Below are 23628 nucleotides of genomic sequence, written 5' to 3' on the forward strand. Positions count from 1 at the left end.
CTCTGTAGCATAACCCTCATCCCCTTTCCACAAATACCCAACCTGACAGGAGTATGCTACCAGTGGTTGGAACCTGAATGTGATGCCAGTGTTGGAGCAGTCTGTACTGTGCCACATCAATGCGGATATTTCTGGCATGAAGGTGCCCTGGCTGTATGTGGGCATGGTCTTTTCAGCCTTTTGCTGGCATATTGAGGATCACTGGAGTTACTCCATTAACTACCTCCATTGGTGAGTGGGGCCCCTGGGAAGCCAGGGAGGCAGAGTAGGTTCCCTCAGGACCATGTGCATGACCACCATGTGTCCCCTTTCCATGTGACCAGGGGTGAGCCGAAGACCTGGTATGGGGTACCCTCACTTGCAGCAGAACATTTGGAAGAGGTGATGAAGAAGCTGACACCTGAGCTCTTTGATAGCCAGCCTGACCTCCTGCACCAACTTGTCACCCTCATGAATCCCAACACCCTCATGTCCCATGGTGTGCCGGTGAGTGCTCAGGAAACAGGAACAAGGGGTAGGAATGATGTAGCGATGTCCTTTGTGGTGGTGGTAATGGTGGTGGTGGTGGTGGTGATCTTCCAGAATTTACCCCTGCCTCTTTCTCATTCCTTTTCTATCTTAATTTGACAACTCTAGAGACTGTACATAATAGTGGTTAGATAGGCAATGTGGTGGTGAGCCCTCTGGACCTTGTGTTTGAGGGCAACACCTCAGGATGGCTTCTTTTCATGTCTGTATTCTAGCCAGTGGAAGAGGGAAATGGGAAAAGGACAGGGCAAGACAAGTCTCCTTATTTTTAAAGTCTTACATCATTTCCATTCATCTTCTGTTAGTCACACCTTAGTCACATGGCCACATCTAGCTGCAAGGAGAACTGGAAAATGTGATTTTTATTCTGAATGGTCACATTCCAGTTACAAATTCATATTGTTGTGAAAGAAGGTAAGAATGAATATTGGGGGATAACTAGCTGTCTTTGACATGTAGCACTTCTGGGAGCAATGGGTGCTTTTATTTATTTATTTATTTATTTATTTTTACTTATGTAACAAGTCAGGAGTTCTATGGTAGTAATTATTTTGTAACATCTAAGTGTATTAAGTCAACATGTTGTACATTTTAAACTTATACAGTATTATATGTCACACATCTCAGTAGTGCTGGGAGAGGAGTACATAACTTCTTTTTAAAAAGGGCTAATATCTGTCAACACTTAAAGTTGAACCCAGAGTGCTGGACTGAACCTATCCTCCTCTGTGGACTCCATAAAACACTTTGCTGGTTATACAGTCTGGCTTGTCTGTAACAGAATTTCGAGCATTAGCATCAGTCAGTTTTCTGGTGTGGATCTTCAGACAGCCTGATCAGTTCTGTAGGAACAGTAATTAGTATATCTTCCACCTGTGCTTTGAGTCTTATTCTATACTACTTTTCCTCCCAACCCCCGCCCCTCCCCACCACCTTGGCTTCCCTGCCACTTAGTCTAACACATGGGACGTGGTAGGCAGTCACTTCATACTGAATTAATGTCTCCTTGATATCCCCGATCATCTATATAGTAGGGCTTTGGACTAGGTCAGTGATTCTCACCCACAGTTCTTGCCTTCACCTTGATTTAATGCACTACATGCCCTATAATATTATTCATTATATACTACTATATATACTAAGCATTGAGGGATCTAGAGAATTAGAAGAAGTGTATACCACAACAATTCAAGCAGCCTTCCTCCACACAAGATGGTGGGGGTGGGGGGATGGGCATCTTTTTCCCTCACTGCCTCACTCCGTTTAAAAACTACTGGACTTGAGGGGTGGAGATGATTGCAGGCCCTTCCACTTCTCTTCATAAGTAGGCATTGGGTCTGACTTTTCCTCATACTCCTTTCTTCCTGACCCACAGCACGGTGTTAGTCCTTGCCTAGTGTCAGGAAAAATTAATTGTAGGAGTGGAAGAGGATCCTTAAGGATTTAGACAGCTAAGATATATATATATATATATAGATTATATATATATGTATATAGATTATATATATGTACTGTATATATCTATATATATGGCTGTTTAATCCTTACCTCTTTTTAAGAAAACTTGAATACAGATTTTTAAACATGTGCTCTTTGCTTCCAGCTCCACAGCATTTGTCCTGCTCATGGCTCGCCAGCTGCTGCTTCACCCCCCACCCCCATCCCCTACCCTGCCCCTCCTATAGGTGGTTCCCAGCATCTCCAGACTCTTTGGACTTGGCAGTATCCCCTCAATCCAAGGCATCTGATTTTCATATTCTCATGCTGGCAGGTTGCAGTTTAGCCAGCTGAAGCTCCCCAAGGAGCTATCTTTAGCCCAACCCCTCCCCCCTTCCCCTTTGGTGGAAGGCGGCCATTTCTTTTTATAGCTATATAATGTAAGTATTTATTTTCATTATAAAAGAAACCTACCCCCTTTTCAGAAGATGGAAATTTAAAGTGGTCATCCCTATTTCCTCCACACTTTGATACATTTCTGTTATTCTCCTATGTAAATTTTGACATAACAATAATTAGTGTGTGGATTTTATCATCTCTTTTTAAGTTTAATGATCTAGAACAGCACTGTCCAGTTTGGTAGCCACTAGCCACATGCGGCTGCTGAGCACTTGAAACAAGGTTAATCTCATCTGAAATGTGCTGAAAGTATAAAACACATTGGATGTCAAGACTTAGTATGATAATATCTCACGAATACTTTTTTTATGTACCATTTGATACATTGAAATGGTAATATTGTGGATATATTAAATAAAATACATTGAAGTTAATTTCACCTGTTTCTTTTTACTTTTTTAATGTGGCTACTAGAGAATTTAAAAGTACTTATGTGGCTGGTGCTATATTTCTGTTGGACAGTGTTGATCTAGAATGATTTTTGCTTCCTTAGTATAAACTGTTTATAACTATCTTTTTAAAAAAAACCTTATTGCAGTATAATTTCCATAAAATTCACCCATTTTAAGCACACACAGTTCAGTGATTTTACAGAATTGTGCTACCATCACCACAATCCAGTTTTAGGACATTTATCACCCCAAAAAGATCCTCATGCCCTCTTGTAGTCACTCTCCATTCTAACTCCCTAGCTCCAGGCAACCACCAGTCTGCCTTCTGTCTCTAGAGGTTTCACTTTTCTGGAGAGTTCACGTGAATGGGATAATATGTGGTCTTTTGCATCCAGCTTGTTTCACTTAATATTTTCAAGGTTTGTCCACGTTATAGCATGTGTCAGAACTCCGTTCCTATTTATGGTGGAATAATATTATATTTTATGGAAGTACCACATTTTGTTTATTCATTCACCACTTGATGGCTGTTGGGGTAATTTTTAACAGCTGCAGAATGTGAGGAGAGCTTTATGAGCTAACCACATAGAAAGTGGTGAAGGGATATTGATTGCCAAAGTGAGGGTGCAGGCTGAGATGAAGAGTCAGGAGCCTTAAGTTCTCTTTCTGGCTCTGCTATTTGAAGCTTCTCTCGGACTCAGTTTTCATATCTATAAAATTACAGCTGGGTCTAGATCATTTAGCAGGTGTTGCTAGAACTCCTTCTGTGTACAAGGCCTCTGGCCAACATCTTGGAGACAAATAAACCAGTCCTTGCCTTCGGGTATGTGCAGTTGAGTGGAGCTTGGAGGTGAATAAATGTTAGAGGTGCTTCAAAAGAACAACAGACTGGGTCGCTAGGAAGAGGGAGTCAGGAAAGCCATTTGTGGAAGTGGTGATCTTTGGGGGAAGGTGAGAGTTGGCCCATTGGAGCCGTGGCTTCATCATGTGGACATGGGGTTTCAGGTCAAGGGTTCTCAGCAGGGGCCTTGCTGATCAGATTTGCATTTTTTGAAAGATCATTCTAGTGCTTGGTAATGGAGGCCAGTGCAGTAATCCAGGCAAGAAATGCTGATGTTACCCTTCAATAGGGGTAGATTTGAAAAGAAAATGTATTGGAGGTGGGAGCTGATGTATGACCTGAATAAATGTGGAGATGTATTCATGATTGGGAAGATTCAATATTGTGAGGATGTTAATTCTCTCCACATTATTCTAGAATCCTAGCAGAGGAATTGTTGGGTTGAAGGGTATAAACATTTTATACCTTGATCTAATTAGCAATTTGATTTTCCAGATAGTAGAAGTTACTGGTTCCATTACCAACCTATTGGTACAGGTCCCATTACCTGTACCTATTTAACTGTGTGTTCATCAGCATTGAATGTTCATCTTAATGAGACTTTTAAAGATGGCAAATTAAACACACACATGGCTGCTTCCATTCCTTACTGAAACCACTTAAACAGCACAGTTTCTTTTTTTTAAGGTTTAAAAAATTACTAAAATGGAGAAAATGAGACGATACAATAAAATTCTTGAAACTAAAAAACGGATGAGGAAACTGAGTCTTAAGCCAGTATTGAGACATCTGAGAACCAACCAGCCTGATTTATACCTCAGAATATCCCCCAAAGGTTCAGTAGTCAGTGACACTGGGTATTCTGGGAGGAAGGATGAATGAGGTGAAAATAAGGATTGGTTCATGTCTATATAGGAAGCTGTGAGATTCCCCTCCCACACTGGGCAGCTGGAAATGTGACCCTTCCTCACTAAAGTAAAAGACTTTACTTTTGAAGAGGTTAAAACATCTCTGGACTGAGGTCTTCTAGGTACTGTTGAGGGTGGAGGTAGAGTGAAAATAGTAGGATTCATCGTTGTATACATAGTGGATGCTGAGGTTTCCAGCCATCTTCTTCCACTTGGCTCTCAGAACATTGGCAGCTAGATCTTTTTCCTTCAGCCAAAAAAATGGGAGAGTTTTCTCTGGAGAATCTCAGCAGCCTTAAAAGAAAGACCTAGAGTTTCCCAAACTGAATGGCACTTCCAGATCGCCCTACAGTGAAGCTCACAGTTGACAGACTTCACCTATATACTCAGAACTTCCATTCAGCTTTTCCATTTCTTACTCTTAAAAGTTGACAGTCACAGATAAACAAACAGCCGAGGAACCTCTAGAAAACAGAACCAAACAAGGCAACTTGGATAAATAGGTTGGGCAGGCAGAGAATTAAACTTCAAAAAGAAAAGGGAAAGAAACCTCAAGATCTTCAGAGATAAGGGTGCCTGGGTGGCTCAGTTGGTTAAGCATCTGCCTTCGGCTCAGGTCATGATCCAGGGGTCCTGGGATTGAGCCCCATGTCAGGTTCCCTGCTCAGTGCGGGGGAGCCTGCTTCTCCCTCCTCCTTGCTCATGCACTCTGACTGTCTTTAGAGAGGAGTATATAGCGCAAACAGGATACTATTTGAAAACATCCTGAGAACAGAAAAGAGCTCTTAGAAATTATAGTAAAAGTGGAAGAAAAAAAGTTTAGAAGATAAATGGTTAAGGAAATCTCTCAGAAAATAGAATAAAAAATAAAGATGGGAAATGGTAAAGTTGAAAGAAAATTTGTTCAGGATGTTCAGTATTCAAATAATGAGTTCTGAAAAGAGAATAGATGAAAACAGAAGCAAATCATTAATGAAATTCAAGAACATTTCCCTGAATCAGAAGATTAAGTTTTCAGAATCAAAGGGCCAGCCCAGGACATGAATGAAAATAGATGCATACCAAGGTATATCTGATGAATTTATATATCAAACACTGGGGTCAGAAAAGTCCTACAAGCTTCCTGAGAGAGAAAACAAGTTTAATTCAAAGCATTAGAGACCAAAATGGCTTAAGACTTCAAAAACAACACTAGAAGACTAAAGCCATGCCTTTTTTTTCCCTCAAGATTTTATTTATTCATGAGAGACCGAGAGAGAGAGAGAGAGAGAGAGAGAGAGAGAGGCAGAGACACAGAGTAGCAAGCTCCCCACAGGTAGCCCGATATGGGGCTCAGTCCTGGGACCCCAGGATCACACCCTGGGCCAAAGGCAGACGCTTTAACCACTGAGCCACCCAGGCGTCCCGAGCCATGCCTTTACGTTGGTTTTCAATTTAGAATTCTAGAAGGTCAAATTATGAAGCACTAGAGTAGAATAGAGACATATTTGAAAAAAAGTTCTTCCCATCATTTCCTGGGAAGCTAGTGGAGGATGTACTCAAGTATAGTGAAAGAATAAATACCAAGAGAGGAAGACCTGGGATCTAGGGAATGGAAGAGATCATCGTGGGAAAGTGAAGGTCCAGGGAGGACAGATGGTTTGGGTTGGAACAGATCATAAGACTGCTACAGAAAGGTGAGAAGTGATAGGCAAGAGGAGGGTTAGACACTTGTTAAAAGGTTGGGATTGGATTACTAATACATGCACAGAAAACTAAGCAAACTGAGAAATAATAGGCTATCCTTAAAGTCTAGAGGCATTTTATTTAGGGCTGTTAAGGTAAATGCCAAAATAATCAGAAGAGGTGAAAGTGATTTGCTCTGGGGATTGGAGAATCCTGGGCCTGCTGATTTTCAAACAAATCTTGTAGAACATTTGGCTCTTGGAACTGCATGTGTGACTGATAAAAATAATTTTTAATGAAAAGTGATATATTGCATTTTTATAAAAATTACAAGGAAAGTTGAAATATGTTGGTATGTACGTTTCCTACTTTTGACTCAGATCTTCCTGTTGCTGCCAAGGTAAACTTCAACTTTGAGAGCAGAGGCCAGTTGTCCTTCCTTTTAGAATCGGAGGATCTGAGGATCTGTCCTCACACTGTTCCTTCAGGCTCTCCTTTTTTCTCCTTAAGGATCCTGCACTTAAATCAGGTTTCTCCCAACTGTGGAAAACTGTCTCCATGACCTTGGCTGCCTTCTTCCCCAGGTTGTCCGCACAAACCAGTGTGCAGGAGAATTCGTCATTACCTTCCCTCGTGCTTACCACAGTGGCTTCAACCAAGGTTACAACTTTGCAGAGGCTGTCAACTTTTGCACTGCTGACTGGGTGAGTCTGGAGTGTGGTGGGCTGGCTGACAGGGAGAAGCAGGAGGGTTGTGGGGAAGCTGAGGCACCCTGGCCTTCAGACTTGGCCACACTCATCCTTGAATCTGCCCACAGTTGCCGGCTGGTCGCCAGTGCATTGAGCACTACCGCCGACTCCGAAGATACTGTGTCTTCTCCCACGAGGAGCTCATCTGTAAGATGGCCGCCTGCCCAGAGAAGCTGGACCTGAACCTGGCAGCAGCTGTGCATAAGGAGATGTTCATCATGGTGCAAGAGGAGCGGCGCCTACGAAAGGCTCTGCTTGAGAAGGTAGGGTGAAGGGGAAAGTGCCCTGAACTAGGTACCCTATCCTGGCAGAAGTGGGAGAAGGAAGAAATAGATGTAGCCTCTCTTCTTGGGGTGTAGTAAAAAAAGAACTGGATGCATCTGGGTTGGAAATCACATTCCATTCTCTGCCATTTATCAACAGCCATGAGCAAGTTAATTTACTTCACTGTCTATATCCATATCTGAAAAATGAGTATTATAATGTTTATCATTTTGGATAGTCAAGTAGATTAAAGATTATGTTTGTTAAGTAACTGACCCATAGCAAGTGCTGGTGTCGCTGCTATTTGTCATCTGTTTAAATAACCCAACAGCACTGACGGGCACATGAAACCCCCACTGCAGGTTACTTAACCTCTCATGGTCTCACTTCCCTGCTCTGTAAAATGTAAAGCTTGAGGAAGGTTATTTACATCAAAGTATCTATTAATTGTACTTGCATTGTAACAGCTGCTTTTATTCGTAATTTTAATTCATGAAAAAAGAGATTGAAATATGGAACATTTCTTAGGAAATGTCATCTTAGTACATTCAAATGATTCAGTAGCTCAAACCAGGGTGATACTACCAAACACAAGGCAGTCCTTTAATTTAATTAAATTTAATTAATTAATTTTTTCTTTTTTAAAAACTTAGAGAGGGAGTGAACAAGAGAGAACACAAGCCAGGAGGAGGGCCAGAGAGAGAGGGAGAAGCAGACTCCCCACTGAGCAGTGATCCTGATGCAGGGCTCAATCCTAGGACCCTGGAATCATGACCTGAACTGAAGGCAGCCCCTAACCAACGGAGCCACCCAGGCATCCCTATTTTATTTTACTTTTTAAGGCAGTGTTCCTTTAATAGATTTCTCATAAGCATGTGGTCAGTTGTGTTTGTAGATGAGTGGGATTGCTACTCATGTAGTTCAGTGGCCTTCTTAAAGCTCCACACCTGCCCTGTTAGATAAGTGACTTAGTGAGAGTCCTTCATAGTATTACAAAGGAATGCTCGTCCTGAGGGACCCCTTGCTGTCCATTTAGGATAATACTTTCTTATTTTAAAGCTCATTTATAACTTTCCCATGAGCATGGGCTGTAAGGAGAATTGCAGCTATGGTAATGTTGAAAGTCTGTGGTGTTAGTTGGTAAGCCCCGGGTCTTTTCCAGGCATCATTTTCTCTCTCTGTTCAGTGCTATTATTAAATGATGACTCTGGGGTTGTACCAGACTATAAGAAGCCAAAGCAAGGTGGGAAGACTAAGTATTCTCATCCTGATGTTGAAAATTTTTTATACTTGGCTCTTACCTTAGAGGAGGGTTCTGGACCCCATAGTCTTAAAAATCTGTAAAAGATTGTGTGTGTGTGTGTACTTTTATGAGGAGAGGGTGTGTGTGTGTGTGTGTGTGTTTGAGTACTTTTATGAGGAGAGGGCTCCTAGCTTGCATCCAATTCTCAGAGGAGTCTATGATTCCTTTGGAATATCCAGAAGTGAGATTGCTAGATCATAGGGTAATTCTATTTTGAATTTTTTGAGGAATGTACATACTGTTTTCCAGGTAGCTGCATTGATTTACATTCCCACCAATAGGGCACGAAGGTTCCCTTTTCTTCACATCCTTGCTAATACTTATTTCTTGTCTTTTTGGTAATAGCCATTCTGACAGGTGTAAAGTGATACCACATTATGGTTTTGATTTGCATTTCCCTGATGTTCGTCACATGGAGCATCTTTTCATGTACCTCTTGGCCATTTGTATCTCCTTGGAAAAATGTCTGTTCAGGTTCTCTGCCTATTTTCTTATCGCTTGTGGGGGTGGTTTTTGCTGTTGATGTTGGGCGAATTCCTTATATGTTTGGATATTAGCTCTTTATCAAATAGATGGTTTACAAATACTTTCTCCTGTTCTATAGGTTTCCTTTTTATTTTGTTCATGATTTCTTTTGCTGTGCAGATACTTTATAGCTTAATGTAGTCCCATTTACGTAATTTTGCTCTTTGCTTTTTGTTGCTTGTGCTTTAGGTGTCCTATCCAAGAAGTCATTGCCAAGATCACAGGTCAAGGAACTTTATCGCTGTTTTCTTCTAGGAGTTTTACGGTTTTAGGTGTTAAGTCTTTAATCCATTTCAAGCTAATTTTCTTGAGTGGTGTAAGGACCAAAATTCATTCTTCTATATGTGGTTACTCAGTTTTCTCAGTGCCATTTATTGATGAGACTGTCCTTTTCCTATTGAGTATTTCTAGCTCTCTTATCAAATGTTAGTTGGCTGGGATCCCTGGGTGGCGCAGCGGTTTGGCGCCTGCCTTTGGCCCAGGGCGTGATCCTGGAGACCCGGGATCGAATCCCACATCGGGCTCCCGGTGCATGGAGCCTGCTTCTCCCTCTGCCTGTGTCTCTGCCTCCCTCTCTCTCTAACTATCATAAAAAAAAAAAAAAAAAAAAGTTAGTTGGCTGTGTATGCAAGTGTTTATTTCTGGGCTCAATTTTGTTCCACTGACTGGTCTGTGTGTCTGTTTTTAAGCAAGTACCATACTGTTTTAATGACTATAGCTTTGTAGTATAGTTTGAGATCAGGAAGTATGATGCCTCCAGCTTTGTTCTTCTTTCTCAAGGTCAAGGTTGTTTTGGCTTTTAGGGGTCTTTTGTGCCTCCACTAATTCTAAATGTTAAAATACTTTACCAAGTCCTTAGTTGCCGTACCTTTGTTAATCTTCATGACAATACAATGAGGGTATATTATCTCCCATTTTATAAGACAGGGAAACGGAAACAGAGAGGTGTAAATAATGTATTCCATATCATACAACCAGTAAGTAGCAGAGAGGGATTTGTAATATACAGCGGACTCATCTGATGCAGAGGTTAGACGTTACAGTCAATATAGAACGAAAACTTAGCCAGAATTTCCCTTTAAAAATCCCTACAACTAGCCATAATGCATAGCATTATACTGTCTTTTAGTATAATGAAAAGCAAAGCTGGCTTTTCTTCCATTTTTGGAACAGAATGCTTTTTTTCATCTGAGTAACAGATGAAGTGATTGGCATAGGTTTGGAAGCCATGTTGTTGAAAAAAAAATTTATCTTTAAACACTGAACACAAGCACAGAATTTTATTTCTGTGAGTTTTATATGTGTGTGCAGTGTGTCCTGTCTGCCAAGCTGCCAGCATGGTGCCTGGAACACTGGGCGCTGAATGACTGGAAGCCAGCATTGTTCCCCTTGTACGCAGTTCTCTTGGCCACTCCCACATATTGCCACCTCTCTGGTGCCTTGGCCCATCACTTTCCTCACCCTCTCTTACCCTAAAGGCCCTTTCTGCTGATCTGAATCTTACCTCATTTTTTTTTTCCTCTCAGCCCACACTGATCTTGCCCTGGTTCATCCGATTTCCCCAGTTTCGAGAGTTTGAACTTCACAGAGGTAGTCTATTCTGTGGAGTTTGGCCTCCACAACTCTCAACCCAGATTATTAGAGTCTAACGCAGGGCTCAGCTGTGGCAGAGACAGGGCCATATCTGCAACCCCGTTCTGATTCTGTATAATGTGTGTGGGTTGAATTTGCCCCCAGGGCATCACAGAAGCTGAGCGAGAGGCTTTCGAGCTGCTCCCAGATGATGAGCGCCAGTGCATCAAGTGCAAGACCACGTGCTTCCTGTCAGCCCTGGCCTGCTATGACTGCCCAGACGGCCTTGTCTGCCTTTCCCACATCAATGACCTCTGCAAGTGCTCCAGTAGCCGGCAGTACCTGCGGTGAGCAGGGAGGGGGCCTACTAAGGAAGTGGGCTGAGGCAGGGATGCAGAGAGCTGGGCTAGATGTGTGCTTCCTTGCTGTCTGCCTGCAGGTATCGATACACCTTGGATGAGCTCCCTGCCATGCTGCATAAGCTGAAGGTTCGAGCCGAGTCCTTTGACACCTGGGCCAATAAAGTTCGAGTGGCCCTGGAGGTGGAGGATGGGCGGAAGCGCAGTGAGTGATGGGGGGATGGAGGGACTGCACAGGCAAGTTCTCTTCCCTTTTCTTCTGTACCCCCACCCCCACCTCCTTCCTCTCCCTTTACTCAATACTGCCTACTCCTTGCTGCTTCCATTCTCTCCCCAGGCCTTGAAGAGCTGAGGGCACTAGAGTCTGAGGCCCGTGAGCGGCGGTTTCCTAACAGCGAGCTGCTGCAGCGACTAAAGAACTGCCTGAGCGAGGCGGAGGCTTGTGTGTCCCGGGCTCTGGGACTAGTCAGCGGCCAGGAGGCTGGGTATGGCAGTGGGGGGTGTCGGGCTCAGATAGCCTGCTGAGGAGCCCGCGCCTAGGAGTAGACTCTGAGTGCCATTGAGCAGATGACATCAGCAGGAAGCTGACAAGCACTGCAGTGCAAGGTGGCCTAAGATGTTGGGAGGGCAAGGAGATCAGGCAGCTAGAATGGAGAAGAGTGCCTTGGTGCTGGGAAAGCTAGAAATTGTTCTTTTTATCAGTATCTGGAGATTTCAGACAGGCCAAGGGATTTTGTGGGCAGGGAGGAGTTGTGGAAGGTTTAGGGACAAGAAAAGGACACAGAAGCAAAAACCTGATCAGAGAGTTCACAGTAAAGGATGGGTTGAAAAGTCCAGCTTCTGTTACAATCATTTAATTTCTAGACTCCCCCCCCCCCCCGCAAATATATCCTATATCCCACCCTCCCCCCATCATTCTTTGCTCCCATCATATGAATGTGCTGATATCTTAAAACCCTCCCTCTAACCTGGACAGTTGGGGGCACTGTGAGTAGGAGAGCTCAAGGTGGGCAGGTATGAGGAAAGGTGTTGGATCTGAGCATGGAGATGGAGGGAGGGAACTCGGCTTGGACCTGAAACCCCACATGTGAAACTCCACAGCCCCCATAGGGTGGCTGGTCTACAGATGACCCTGGCTGAGCTCCGGGCCTTTCTGGACCAGATGAACAACCTGCCTTGTGCCATGCACCAGATTGGGGATGTCAAGGTGAGGAGGAGTGTACTCAGAGTGCTGATGAGGGTTCAGGGGGATTGGGAGACCTGAGCAGCAGGCCACTCTTGGCTATTTTCAAAAAGCATAAGGTGTTTGGGCAAGATAGCATGCATATGTGAGAGGAACAGGAGCTAGGAGGCAGAGGAGGCTTATGGGGCAGGTGACAAGATGCGGAATCAAGGGAAGGTGTCCTGGTGGAGGTAGAAGAGGAGAAAGGAATGAGGATGTCTTTGGGCCTGGAAAGCTAAGTCAAATTCATTAAGGGAGAGGAGAGGTGGGATGAAGAGGGCCGTGGACACCAGTGAGAATGTAGGGGTTTGTGAGAAGGCCAAGCATAGCAGAGTGTTTTTAGGGCAGGGAGGTCTCCTGGTGTTAGACCTCAGAATCCTCTGGGGACTTAAACCATAGATTCCTGGCCAAACCCTATTAATACTCTAAGATCCCTGGGTGGGGCCCAGGAATCTGTTTAACAAATTCCCTGGGGTATTCTGACAGGCAGTGAGTGTTAGGAACCATTGTCTTAGGGCATGGTAAAAGAGGAGAGCGCAGCCAGTGTTAGATGCTCTTCCCAAATACTGGAGGGTGAGAAGGTAGATGGGGCAAAGGTATTTGGTGGTGGGACCTCTAAGTGGCCCCAGCTGAGGAGTTTGTTCTTCCATCTGTATCCTGGTAGGGTATTCTGGAACAGGTGGAGGGCTACCAGGCTGAGGCCCTTGAAGCCTTGGCCTCACTGCCTTCCAGTCCAGGGCTACTGCAGTCCCTTTTGGAGAGGGGGCAGCAGCTTGGGGTGGAGGTGCCTGAGGCCCAGCAGCTCCAGCGGCAGGTGGAACAGGCACGATGGCTGGATGAAGTGAAGCGGACGCTGGCCCCTGCGGCCCGAAGGGGCACCCTGGCTGTTATGCGGGGACTGTTGGTTGCGGGTGCTAGCGTAGCCCCTAGCCCTGCTGTCGATAAGGCCCGGGCTGAGCTGCAGGAGCTGCTGACCATTGCTGAGCGCTGGGAGGAGAAAGCCCACCTCTGCCTGGAGGCCAGGTAGGTCTAGCTTCCACCCCTCCCTCCTCTGCCCCAACCTTCAAAGTTTAGTGGAAGAGCTGACAGTGATTCCCATGGGTGTCCTTGGGTACCAGACTCTGGTGTTGGTGTATTGACTTTCTTCCCCTTTTTTAGTTCCCTAGCTTCTCTCTCTCTCTTTTTTTAAAACTCCGTGTATACATAGAGGCAGAGATAAGCTTATGGGGAAGCAGGGATGGACAGGTACAGAGATGTATAGTGGACTAACTCCACAGGCTCACGTGGGCACACACACACACGAGTACAAGTACATCTGCACAAGTACTAACAGGCAGATGGACAGATGTTGATAGAAGCCACACACTGCAGTGCCAGATCACTAACACCGGTTGTATAGGCAGCATGAACAGGCTGATAGCCTGGTAGATGAGCAGAGGCACGAAGGCTATGGCAGAAGTTGGGTGGGTGCGTGCAGTCTGGAGCAAGCAGGGACTGGCAGCCCCCTGTAGGCAGAATGCTAGCAAGTAGGCCCAAGTGGCAGCTCCGGGGGCCCATGCTGATATATCTGGTAGTCAGTTCAGGCTGCTGCTCAGGCAGATCACTCTAGACTCAGGCCTCTTTTTCCCTTATCTTTAGGCAGAAGCATCCACCAGCCACGCTTGAGGCCATAATCCATGAGGCAGAAAACATCCCAGTTCACCTGCCTAACATCCAGGCTCTTAAGGAGGCTCTTGCTAAGGCTCGAGCCTGGATTGCTGATGTGGACGAGATCCAAGTGAGGACCCTATTGCCCCCTGACCATCCACCCTAGACCTTCACTCCTGCCAGGAGGGCTGGCATGCATTTGGCTGTGCTGAGTTGGGTTGGCTAGAGAAGCAGGCACAGTACATTGAGAGGAGGCAAAACGTGCTTGGCGGCAAGCAACGTGAGGAGGGCTCACAAGGCCAGCCTGAGGGTGGAGAGGTTGTGGAGAGGGTCAGAATGATAGGGGCAGGGAGGATGGAAGAGGCAGACCACAACAGAATGATCAGTCTGATGGTCATGGAGGCTGAATGCGGGTGGAGCCACTGAATGTGGGAGTTGTAGGAGTGCTTTCCTTAGGATGATCCCTGTTCTGTTCTGCCCAAAGACCGCAAATCTGGTGCCTCTTCGCAGCTCTGGGCTGAGCACAGAATGACATCCATGGATGTTGACAAGTTGACTTGAGCTTTCTCTTGCCCCTGTCCCAGAATGGTGACCACTACCCCTGCTTGGATGACTTAGAGGGCCTGGTGGCTGTGGGCCGGGACCTCCCTGTGGGATTGGAGGAGCTAAGACAGCTAGAGCTGCAGGTACTGACAGCGCACTCCTGGAGGGAGAAGGCCTCCAAGACCTTCCTCAAGAAGAATTCTTGCTACACTCTGCTAGAGGTGAGGCCTGGACCCTGACCCACAGCCTCTCCAGCCTCCGGCCCAGCTGCTATGAGATGGCTTCTAGGAGAACATGGGGCTTTGGGTGCACTGGGAGTGAGGGGTAGGGGAAGTTGAGGCATCTGCACCCTGTCTGCCTGCCTTAGGTGCTCTGCCCATGTGCGGATGCTGGCTCAGATAGCATCAAGCGCAGCCGGTGGATGGAGAAGGAGCTGGGGTTGTACAAATCTGACACAGAGCTTCTGGGACTATCTGCGCAGGACCTCAGGGACCCAGGCTCTGTGGTAAGGAACTGGGGCCTGTGGTGATCAGTGTCTGAGTAGGGCAGCCGTAGGCAGACCACTTGCTCCCTGGGCCTCTCACTTCTCCTGGTTTGGGAGTAGGGTGTTAAGGGTGTCCAAGAAGGGAGGGGATGGGCTGCTGACCTCCTCTCCTGCTGTCCTGGGTATACCAGATCGTGGCCTTCAAGGAGGGGGAACAGAAGGAGAAGGAGGGCATCTTGCAGCTACGTCGCACCAACTCCGCCAAGCCCAGTCCTCTGGCATCATCAGCCACGGCTTCTTCTGCAACCTCTGTCTGTGTGTGTGGGCAGGTGCCAGCTGGGGTGGGAGCTCTGCAGTGTGACCTGTGTCAGGACTGGTTCCATGGGCGATGTGTGTCGGTACCCCGCCTCCTCAGCTCCCCGAGGCCCAGTCCCACCTCATCCCCACTGCTGGCCTGGTGGGAGTGGGACACCAAATTCTTGTGTCCACTGTGCATGCGCTCACGGCGCCCACGCCTGGAGACCATCCTGGCACTGCTGGTAGCCCTGCAGAGACTGCCTGTGCGGCTGCCTGAGGGTGAAGCCCTGCAGTGTCTCACAGAGAGGGCCATCAGTTGGCAAGGCCGTGCCAGGCAGGCTTTGGCCTCTGAGGATGTGACTGCTCTGTTGGGACGGCTGGCTGAGCTTCGCCAGCGGCTGCAGGCTGAACCCAGACCTGAGGAACCCCCTACCTACCCTCCAGCCCCTGCCTCTGACCCTCTCAGAGAAGGTAGTGGCAAGGATATGCCCAAGGTGAGCTGCCCACCCCAGTTCTTGCCCTCCAATTACCATCTCCTAGCCCCCTCCCCCATTTAGGCTCTAAGCCCTGTCCCTGCTCTCTGACTTCTGATCTTTCTTGACCCGGCCTCCCTTCCCCCTTGTGCATTCTGTCCAGATCCCCAGACTGCTCCCTGCCACAACCTTTGCCCTCCTCCTCCAGGAGACAGAATGTCCCGAGTCTGGGGTTGGTGGGAGCCCGGTTCTCTAGTTACCGCTACCCATCCTTGCTCTCCTTGATAGGTCCAGGGGTTGCTAGAGAATGGAGATAGTGTGACCAGTCCTGAGAAGGTAGCCCTGGGGGAAGGCTCAGGTAAGAGAGGTAGGTCTAGGTGTGGGTAGGCTGTTTCTTGGGTATCCCCAGTGACCCATGGGGTCCTCGGCTCTGTAGTGAGGCTACAACCGGGAGCAGCTTCTAACCCAGACTGTCCCCTCAACCCCCTAGACCTGGAGCTGCTGTCCTCGCTGTTGCCACAGTTGACTGGCCCCGCATTGGAGCTGCCTGAGGCCACCCGGGCCCCTCTGGAGGAGCTTATGTTAGAAGGGGACCTGCTTGAGGTAACCCTGGATGAGAACCACAGCATCTGGCAGTTACTGCAGGCCGGGCAGCCTCCAGACATGGAGCGGATCCGCACACTTCTGGAGGTGAGGACAGGGATCATGGATAGGGCCAGGAGGTCAGGCCAAGGAGGCAGGGAGCCCAGGCCTGACCACTTGCCCACACCTCTTTCTGCCTGTCTGATCACAGCTGGAGAAGGCAGAGCGCCATGGGAGCCGGGCACGGGGCCGGGCATTGGAGAGGCGGCGACGGCGGAAGGTGGATCGGGGTGGGGAGGGCGATGACCCAGCCCGAGAGGAGCTAGAGCCAAAGAGGGTACGGAGCTCAGGGCCAGAGGCCGAGGAGGCCCAGGAGGAGGAGGAGCTGGAGGAGGAGACTGGGGGTGAGGGCCCCCCCCAAACCCTGCCCACTACTGGCAGCCCCAGCACCCAGGAGAACCAGAATGGCTTGGAGCCTGCGCTGGCCACTTCAGGCCCCTCAGCCCCTTTCTCTACTCTGTCTCCTCAGCTGCATGTGCCCTGCCCACAGCAGCCACCTCAGCAACAGTTGTGACAGTGGCTGAGCCTAGCACAGACCCCCCAACAAAGACCCCCCCCCTTGGCCTCAAGGATCCTCTTTCTGACCATCAAGCCTGCTTCTTGGGAGGTGGGCAAGTAGGGGGGATGGCCACCCCCCACCCCCCAAGCCCATCCCTGAATCCCTTGACTTTTATATTCTGACTCCAAGGTATTGTTCAGACCTCAGCTCCTGGGGGCCGGCCCCTGGAGTCCCCCTCCCTGGTAGCCTCTAACCAGCATTCCCAGACACCTGAGGCAGATAGACAGATGGATAGGCAGGTGGGCAGGGGGGTGGCTGGGGCTGGGCCAGCACCATTCCAGAGACAAGGCCAGTGCATATGCAAACTGGGGGAAACTCCTCTCCCTTCTCTCCCCAGTTCTGGCCCTGGCCAGGCCATGCTACACTAACCTCACCTCCCTCTCACTCTTTCTCCTCTCCCCTTTTCCTGCCTCCCCCCATCCCACTTTCTCCCTCCTTCTCTCTCCTTCTCTCTCCTTCCTCCCCCCTTCCCCTGACTGTTCTACCCAGGAGGAGGAAACTTCACATAGCTGTGCTCACAGTTGTTTATTTTCAATGAATTTGGTTGGGGAGCTGAGCAGGCTCCCTATGATCTGAAGAAAGCTTTTGGTGCTTGTCCTCACAACCACCTCAACCTTCTCTCCCTGTCCTGCCCTGTCTTCTTTCCTCCTCCTGGGTTCATGTTGTAATAAAAGAAGATTGTTGGTGTGTAATTAATTTGTTCAAAAAAAAAAAAAAAAAGAAAGAAACAAGAAACTTGGTTCCAACTGAAGCCTATTTTAATTTTATTTTATTATTTTCCTCTTGTTAGAAATAAAACCCTTAGCAACATTTTTTGGAAATATGTTTCTGAAGTGCATTTCTCTTTGAAGGGGGAGAACAGTGCCTCCATCACCTGTCAGTGGAGCAGCTGCAGTGCTGGCGGGAGCACTAGGGCTGAAGCCTGGGAGCTCTGGGTTCTGAAAACAAGTTCTACCAGGTTCTCCTTACCTGTGGGCAAGACATCCTGAGGCTCCCCTACCCATCCCCAGACCAGTTTTCCCCATCTTCCAGCAGATGGGCCTGACAACCTCGCAACTAAGCTTCTGCCATAGCCCCCTCCAACTTTATGCCCTCTGGTCTGTCCTCATGCCCCCTGCCCCCAGGGGGATTTTTGGTTTTGGCTTTATTGAGACATAATTTATACATCATAACATTTACCTGTTTTTAAATGTAAAATTCAGTGATTTAGAGGGATGTTTCCAAAGTACAGATCTCATCATGTCACTCTTGCTGCTTAAAACCATCCGTGATGCTTTATTGCCCTTAGGATCAAGATTATATTTATGATCTCATTCTTTCTGGAATGCTTTCCTGTCCGACCCATAAGCCATGTTTGGGGAGGCTTCCCTGACTTTTCTCTACCCTAAAGGGTTTTTTCTGCCCCTGTGAATGGAGACTAAAACTCAGATCTATGGTCATTTGCAGCCCAAGTTCACTTTTACAGCTTTATTGTGATATGATTTACATATCCTACAGTTTACCCACTTAAAATATACAATTCAGTGGCTTTTAGTATAATTCTAGTTGTGCAACCATTAATGCAAAAGATTTTAGAATGTTTTTTCATCATTTCAAAATGAAACCACACTCCTTAGGCATCACCCCCCTCCCCGGCCCTTCAACCCTAGGCTACCACTAATCTATATGGATTTGCCTATTTTGGACATTTTATATAAATGGAATCATACAATTTGTGATCCTTTGTGACTGTGTTCTTTCACTTAGCATAATTGTTTCAAGGTGAGTTCACTTTTAAGTATAGATATGAATGGTATCTTTATATTGGACAGATTTTCCCCCCATCTGGGCTGGTTTTTTTTGGTTTTTTTTGTTTTGTTTTGTTTTGTTTTAAGATTTCATTTATTTAGAGAGACAGTATGTGTGGTTCTGTGTGTAGAGGGGAGGGGCAGAGGGAGAGAATCCCAAGCAGACTCCACACTGATTGTGGAGCCTGACATGGGGCTGGATCTCAGGACCCTGACTGAGGTCACAACCTGAGCCGAAACTAAGAGTTGGACACTCAAAATTGACTGAGCCACCCAGGCACTTCCAGAGTCAGGAAAATGAAGGTGTTGGACTAGATCAGGAACTATCAGTACTCTGCCCTTTCTCATCTTGAGTGCTCGCTTAATGGCTTCATTTTGCTCCATTTCTCCCCCTTCCCAAGATTTCCGGTTGATAGGAACCTAGTGATGAATGAGAAGGCCCACCCTCTTCTGGTAGGTTTGATTGGTGGGAGGATCTGGCCAGCCCTGCCTCTAGTCTTCTGGTCAGGAGACACTGGGCTGTATAAGTCAAGGGGAGGGAGGCAGGGGCCAACACACCCCTGCTGGATCCAGCTCAACCCCAGGCCCCAATCTAGGGGGGAAGGGCTGGCTTTTTACCTGCCCACCTGTTTGGAATTGATCATGAAAGCAGGGTTGGAGGAGACAACTCAGAAGAGACAGGCTTGCGAGCTATGATGGACAAGGAAGGGGCTCAGGCTCAGCACTTTACTACCATTCCCACCCCAAGGCTGTCTACCCCTAGAAGTGGCCCAACAGGAGAGGAAAAAGGGTACCTGTGGCCTGCAGCAGCTTCCAGGCCAGCAAGTGCTGGGCCCAGACGGGTCCTTTAGGGTACGACCTGGCCCTCAGCAGTCGGCAGACAACCTTTTCCATCTTGGCACTGCCTGTCCCATTCCTCACAGTGGACCTACATCTGGAGAGTCCTACGGGTGACACCCTAACTCTGATCCCATAAGACCTAGGTCAAGCGTGGCCTCTTCAGAAAGCTCATTGGTGGCATATATGTCCCCCTTTCTCAGGCACTCACCTAGAAAGGGAGGAGTGATGTGTTGGGGAGGGGTTGGGGAGAGGGGGCAGATGAGTGGGAGATGGAAAAAAGGATCCAGGAAGAAGAGAGTATCTTCACTTTGAAGTAATTTTCTATAGTGACACCTCCTTGCTGCTGTTGCATCCTCCCAAACATGGCTCAGGATGGCTCCCGGGTCTGCAAGTGGCAAAGGTGGGAAGAGACCTCACTTCCATTAGGGACTTACCCCAAGTCTTCTCAGGCCCAACTGACACCTTTCCTCCTAGTGCTTCCAACTGTGCTTTACATGGTGTCTGAAACACTCTGGGATTAACAGGTCTGTCTCTCCTGGGAGCTCCTGGAGGGAAAGCAAGGCCCAGGCCCAAGTCCTCTGTCTTGCACAGAAGGAGGGAGACAGGAGCAACCTCTGAAGCCCCATTGCATATGAACTCTATTCCCTTTGCACTATGTAAACCCCACTGGTAAAGGTGTTAACCTATGAAGGTGGGGTCTAGGGTCCAGGTCCATGGTCACTGGGGGCCTAAAGGAGCAGGCACTGACCATGCTTCTCAGAAGTCCTGAAATTGTTGATGGGAGGAGTTTCAAGACAGACACGAACCCTATCCCTGGGACATTCTTAGGAAAGGGAAGGGAGCAGTTCCTTGTGAACTCCCTCTTGGGTGCCAGCCCCACGTAAGACATTTCACAAAGTTCCTGTAGGACATGTGGGGAAACAGACCCCTGGAAGAATAGGCCTAGTGTGGGCATATCAGCCTGGCAGAGCCAGGATTCCCACCAAATCTCTGAACATACTGCTCTGTGCTACATGATAGAAGGGGTCCAAAGTAATCAGCCTGCACCCAGGAAATACTAGGTAGCGGGGGCTCGTTATCGATCTCTGTCACTGGCAGGTGGGAACTCAGCAATGCTACAGCCAGATTGGCCTTGGTAGGTAAAAGTCCATATTGCTGAACTTGGGCATAACCTTCATGCCTGCCTATATTCATGAAGTATTGTTGAGTAACAAATTATTTCCAAAATTTAGTGGCTTTAAAACTATGCCATTTATCTCAATTCCTGTAGGTCAGAAATCTGGGCACGACTTAGCTGGGTTCCAATTTTGGGGCCTCACAGGCTGCAGTCAAGGCGTCAGCCAGGGCTACGGTCATCTCAAGGCTCAAATGGGGAAGGATCTGCTTTCAAGCTCACTCACGTGGGTGTTTGCAGGATTCAATTCTTTGAGGGTCTTTGGACTAGGGCCTCAGTTCCTCACTAGCTGTTGGTTGCCCTAAGTTCCTTGTCTTGTGGGCCTCTCTATAGGGCAGCTCACAACACGGCCACTTGCTTCATCAGGCCAGTCAAGTGAAATGAGAATTGCATGAGTGCAGGATGAAAAGTCTTCATGACCCAATCTCTGAAGTGACATCCCATCACTTTTGCAATATTCCACTCATTAGGAGTAACTCACTAGGTTCAGGCCACACTCGAGGGAAAGGGATTACACAAGGGTGCGAATACCAGGAGGTGAAGATCCTTGGTGCCACCTTGGAAACTGATTACTGTAGTTCATTGGCCCCCAGTGACTTGCATCCCTTTCACGCATTCCCACTTCATTTCAGCATCACCTCAAAGTCCAGGATCCCCTCTAAATCAGGACCAGGTGTGAACATGGCTCCGTGTGTATTCCTTAAGTATGGCTCCTTGAGTACTATTTTTCTCCACCTGTAGATCTGTGAAACTTATGACACAAGTTATCAGTCTCCAACACACCCAAGATGCAATGGTGAAACAGGCACAGGATAACTACTACAGACATTTCAGTTCAGAAAGGGAGGAAATGGGAGACACAAGGAAGTCCCTGCTTTATAGCAAGTCTGAAATCCATTTCGGCAAATGGAAGTTCCTTGATTAGGTCATACTCAACTGCAAGGGACATTGGAAAATGTAGTCTGAATAGGAAGAGGAAACAGGCTTAATGACTACCTAGCTAGTCTCTGCTGCACCTCATAATGTATTTCTCAAAGCCCTTGTAAGAGGAATGTCCACATGGCCAGAAGGTGAGTTAAATGGGTTACACATGATGAGTTAACACCAACATTCTTATTGCCCTAAATATTTGGAGAGCAGCTACATTCACCACTATGCTATCAATACCCTTGGCATTTAGAGATTCCTCCCTCTACATTGTATATCTGGCATCTTTACCTCATTTAACACAGGCTACTGCTGAGTACAGCTTTCAATCAATCAATGGAACAAATCTTAGAAATATTCCTAGCTGCTTCAGCTAGCAGTATATCCAGGATTGCTGATAAGTGCCCCCATATTGAAAAGTTTGACCCTACCAATCAAAAAACTCCCCAGAAGGAAAAGTCCAGGGCCAGAGGGCTTCACAGGCAAATCCTACCAAACATTTAAAGAAGAGTTAATAGGTACCTATTCTCAAACTGTTCCAAAAAATAGAAAAGGAAAACTTCCGAATTCATTCTATCAAGCCAGTATCACTCTGTTACCAAAACCAGATAAAGACACCCACCACAAAAAAAAAAAAAAAAAAAGAGAGAACCACAGGCCAATATTTCTCATGAGTATAGTTGCAAAAATCCTCAACAAAGTAGTAAATACTGGGTATTTACACCCAAAATACAAAAACACTAATTTAAAAGGATACAGGCACCCCTATGTTTATAGCAGCACTACTTACAATAGCCAAATTATGGCAGCAGCCCACGTGTCCACCAATAGTTGAATGGATGAAGAAAAAGAAGTGAGACACACACACACACACCCTCCCTAAGATACTATTCAGCCATAAAAAAGAATGAAATCTTGCCATTTGCAACAACATGGATAGAGCTAAGGTATAATGCTAAGGGAAATAAGTCAGAGAAAGACAAATACCATATGGTTTCACTCATGTGTGGAATTTTAAGAGAAAAACAAGCAAAGGGGAAAAAATGGAGAGAAAGAGGCAAACCAAGAAACAGACTCTTAACTATAGAGAACAAACTGATGGTTACCAGAGGGGAGGTGAGTGAGGGAATGTAAAAAAAGAGAAAAGTTTGAGCCTGCCAAAACCAGATAAAGACATCACAAGTAAAGAAAATTATAGATCAATTATCCCTAAGAATGTAGATGCAAAAGTCCTCAACAAAATACTAGCAAACCAAACTCAACAGTATATTAAAAATATTATACACTATAATCAGCGGGATTTATCACAGGAATGCAAGAGTGGCAGAAAAGGCATAGAGCTAATAAATTCAGCAAAGTTGCAGGGTACAAGATCAACACATAAAAATCAGTTTTGCTTTTATACATTAGCAATGAACAATCCAAAAATGAAATTAAGAAAGCAATTCCGTTTACAATAGCATCTAAAAGAAATACCTAAAAATAAATGTAACCAAGGAGGCCAAAGACTTGTTAGAAAACGTTGTTGAAAGAAATTAAAAGAGACATTCTGTGTTCATGGATTGGCAGACTATATTGTTAGGATGTCAATACTATCCAAACTAACATGCAGATTCAACACAATCTCTTTAAAAATTTCAACAGCCTTGGGATGCCTGGGTGGCTCAGTGGTTGCATGTCTGCCTTTGGCTCAGGTCTTGATCCCAGGGTCCTGGAATGGATCCCCACATCAGGCTTCCTGCATGGAGCCTGCTTCTCCCTCTACCTATGTCTCTGCCTCTGTGTGTGTGTGTCTTTCATGAATAAATAAATAAAAATAAAATCTTTTTAAAAATTCCAACAGCCTTTTTGCAGAAACATGGAAATGCCAATTTGCCAAGAAGAACATGCCAAGAAGAACAAAGTCAAATGGAGAAGTGGTTCTCTTTAATTAAAATTGAAATGTAATTAACATACAGCGTTATATTAGCTTCAGGCATACAATATAATGATTCAGCAATTCTATACATTACTCAGTGCAAGAGTACCAAA

General features: G+C 46.6%; 1 protein-coding gene across 10 annotated transcripts in view; it reads left to right on the forward strand.

The window, feature by feature from the left end:
- Window positions 1-18587, forward strand: part of KDM5C (lysine demethylase 5C) — a 32040-nt gene extending 13453 nt beyond the window's left edge. For 6 of the 10 annotated variants that reach the window (XM_077887345.1, XM_077887346.1, XM_077887350.1 and 3 more), the window contains 16 exons: window positions 50-231; window positions 324-486; window positions 6815-6934; window positions 7048-7242; window positions 10809-10990; window positions 11083-11207; window positions 11340-11487; window positions 12104-12209; window positions 12889-13247; window positions 13863-14001; window positions 14456-14635; window positions 14782-14919; window positions 15090-15689; window positions 15957-16035; window positions 16159-16358; window positions 16462-17690. In XM_077887345.1, the coding sequence (XP_077743471.1) occupies window positions 50-231; window positions 324-486; window positions 6815-6934; window positions 7048-7242; window positions 10809-10990; window positions 11083-11207; window positions 11340-11487; window positions 12104-12209; window positions 12889-13247; window positions 13863-14001; window positions 14456-14635; window positions 14782-14919; window positions 15090-15689; window positions 15957-16035; window positions 16159-16358; window positions 16462-16824 (3279 nt within the window). In that variant the 3' untranslated portion in view covers window positions 16825-17690. Of the gene's footprint in view, window positions 1-49; window positions 232-323; window positions 487-6814; window positions 6935-7047; window positions 7243-10808; window positions 10991-11082; window positions 11208-11339; window positions 11488-12103; window positions 12210-12888; window positions 13248-13862; window positions 14002-14455; window positions 14636-14781; window positions 14920-15089; window positions 15690-15956; window positions 16036-16158; window positions 16359-16461; window positions 17691-17720 lie in introns of those variants that run through there. The other 4 variants (XM_077887347.1, XM_077887348.1, XM_077887354.1 and 1 more) reach the window with 2 other exon arrangements.
- Window positions 18588-23628: the final 5041 nt, after the last annotated feature.

The sequence above is a fragment of the Canis aureus genome, chromosome X (genome assembly GCF_053574225.1).
Source record: "Canis aureus isolate CA01 chromosome X, VMU_Caureus_v.1.0, whole genome shotgun sequence".
NCBI lineage: Eukaryota > Metazoa > Chordata > Mammalia > Carnivora > Canidae > Canis > Canis aureus.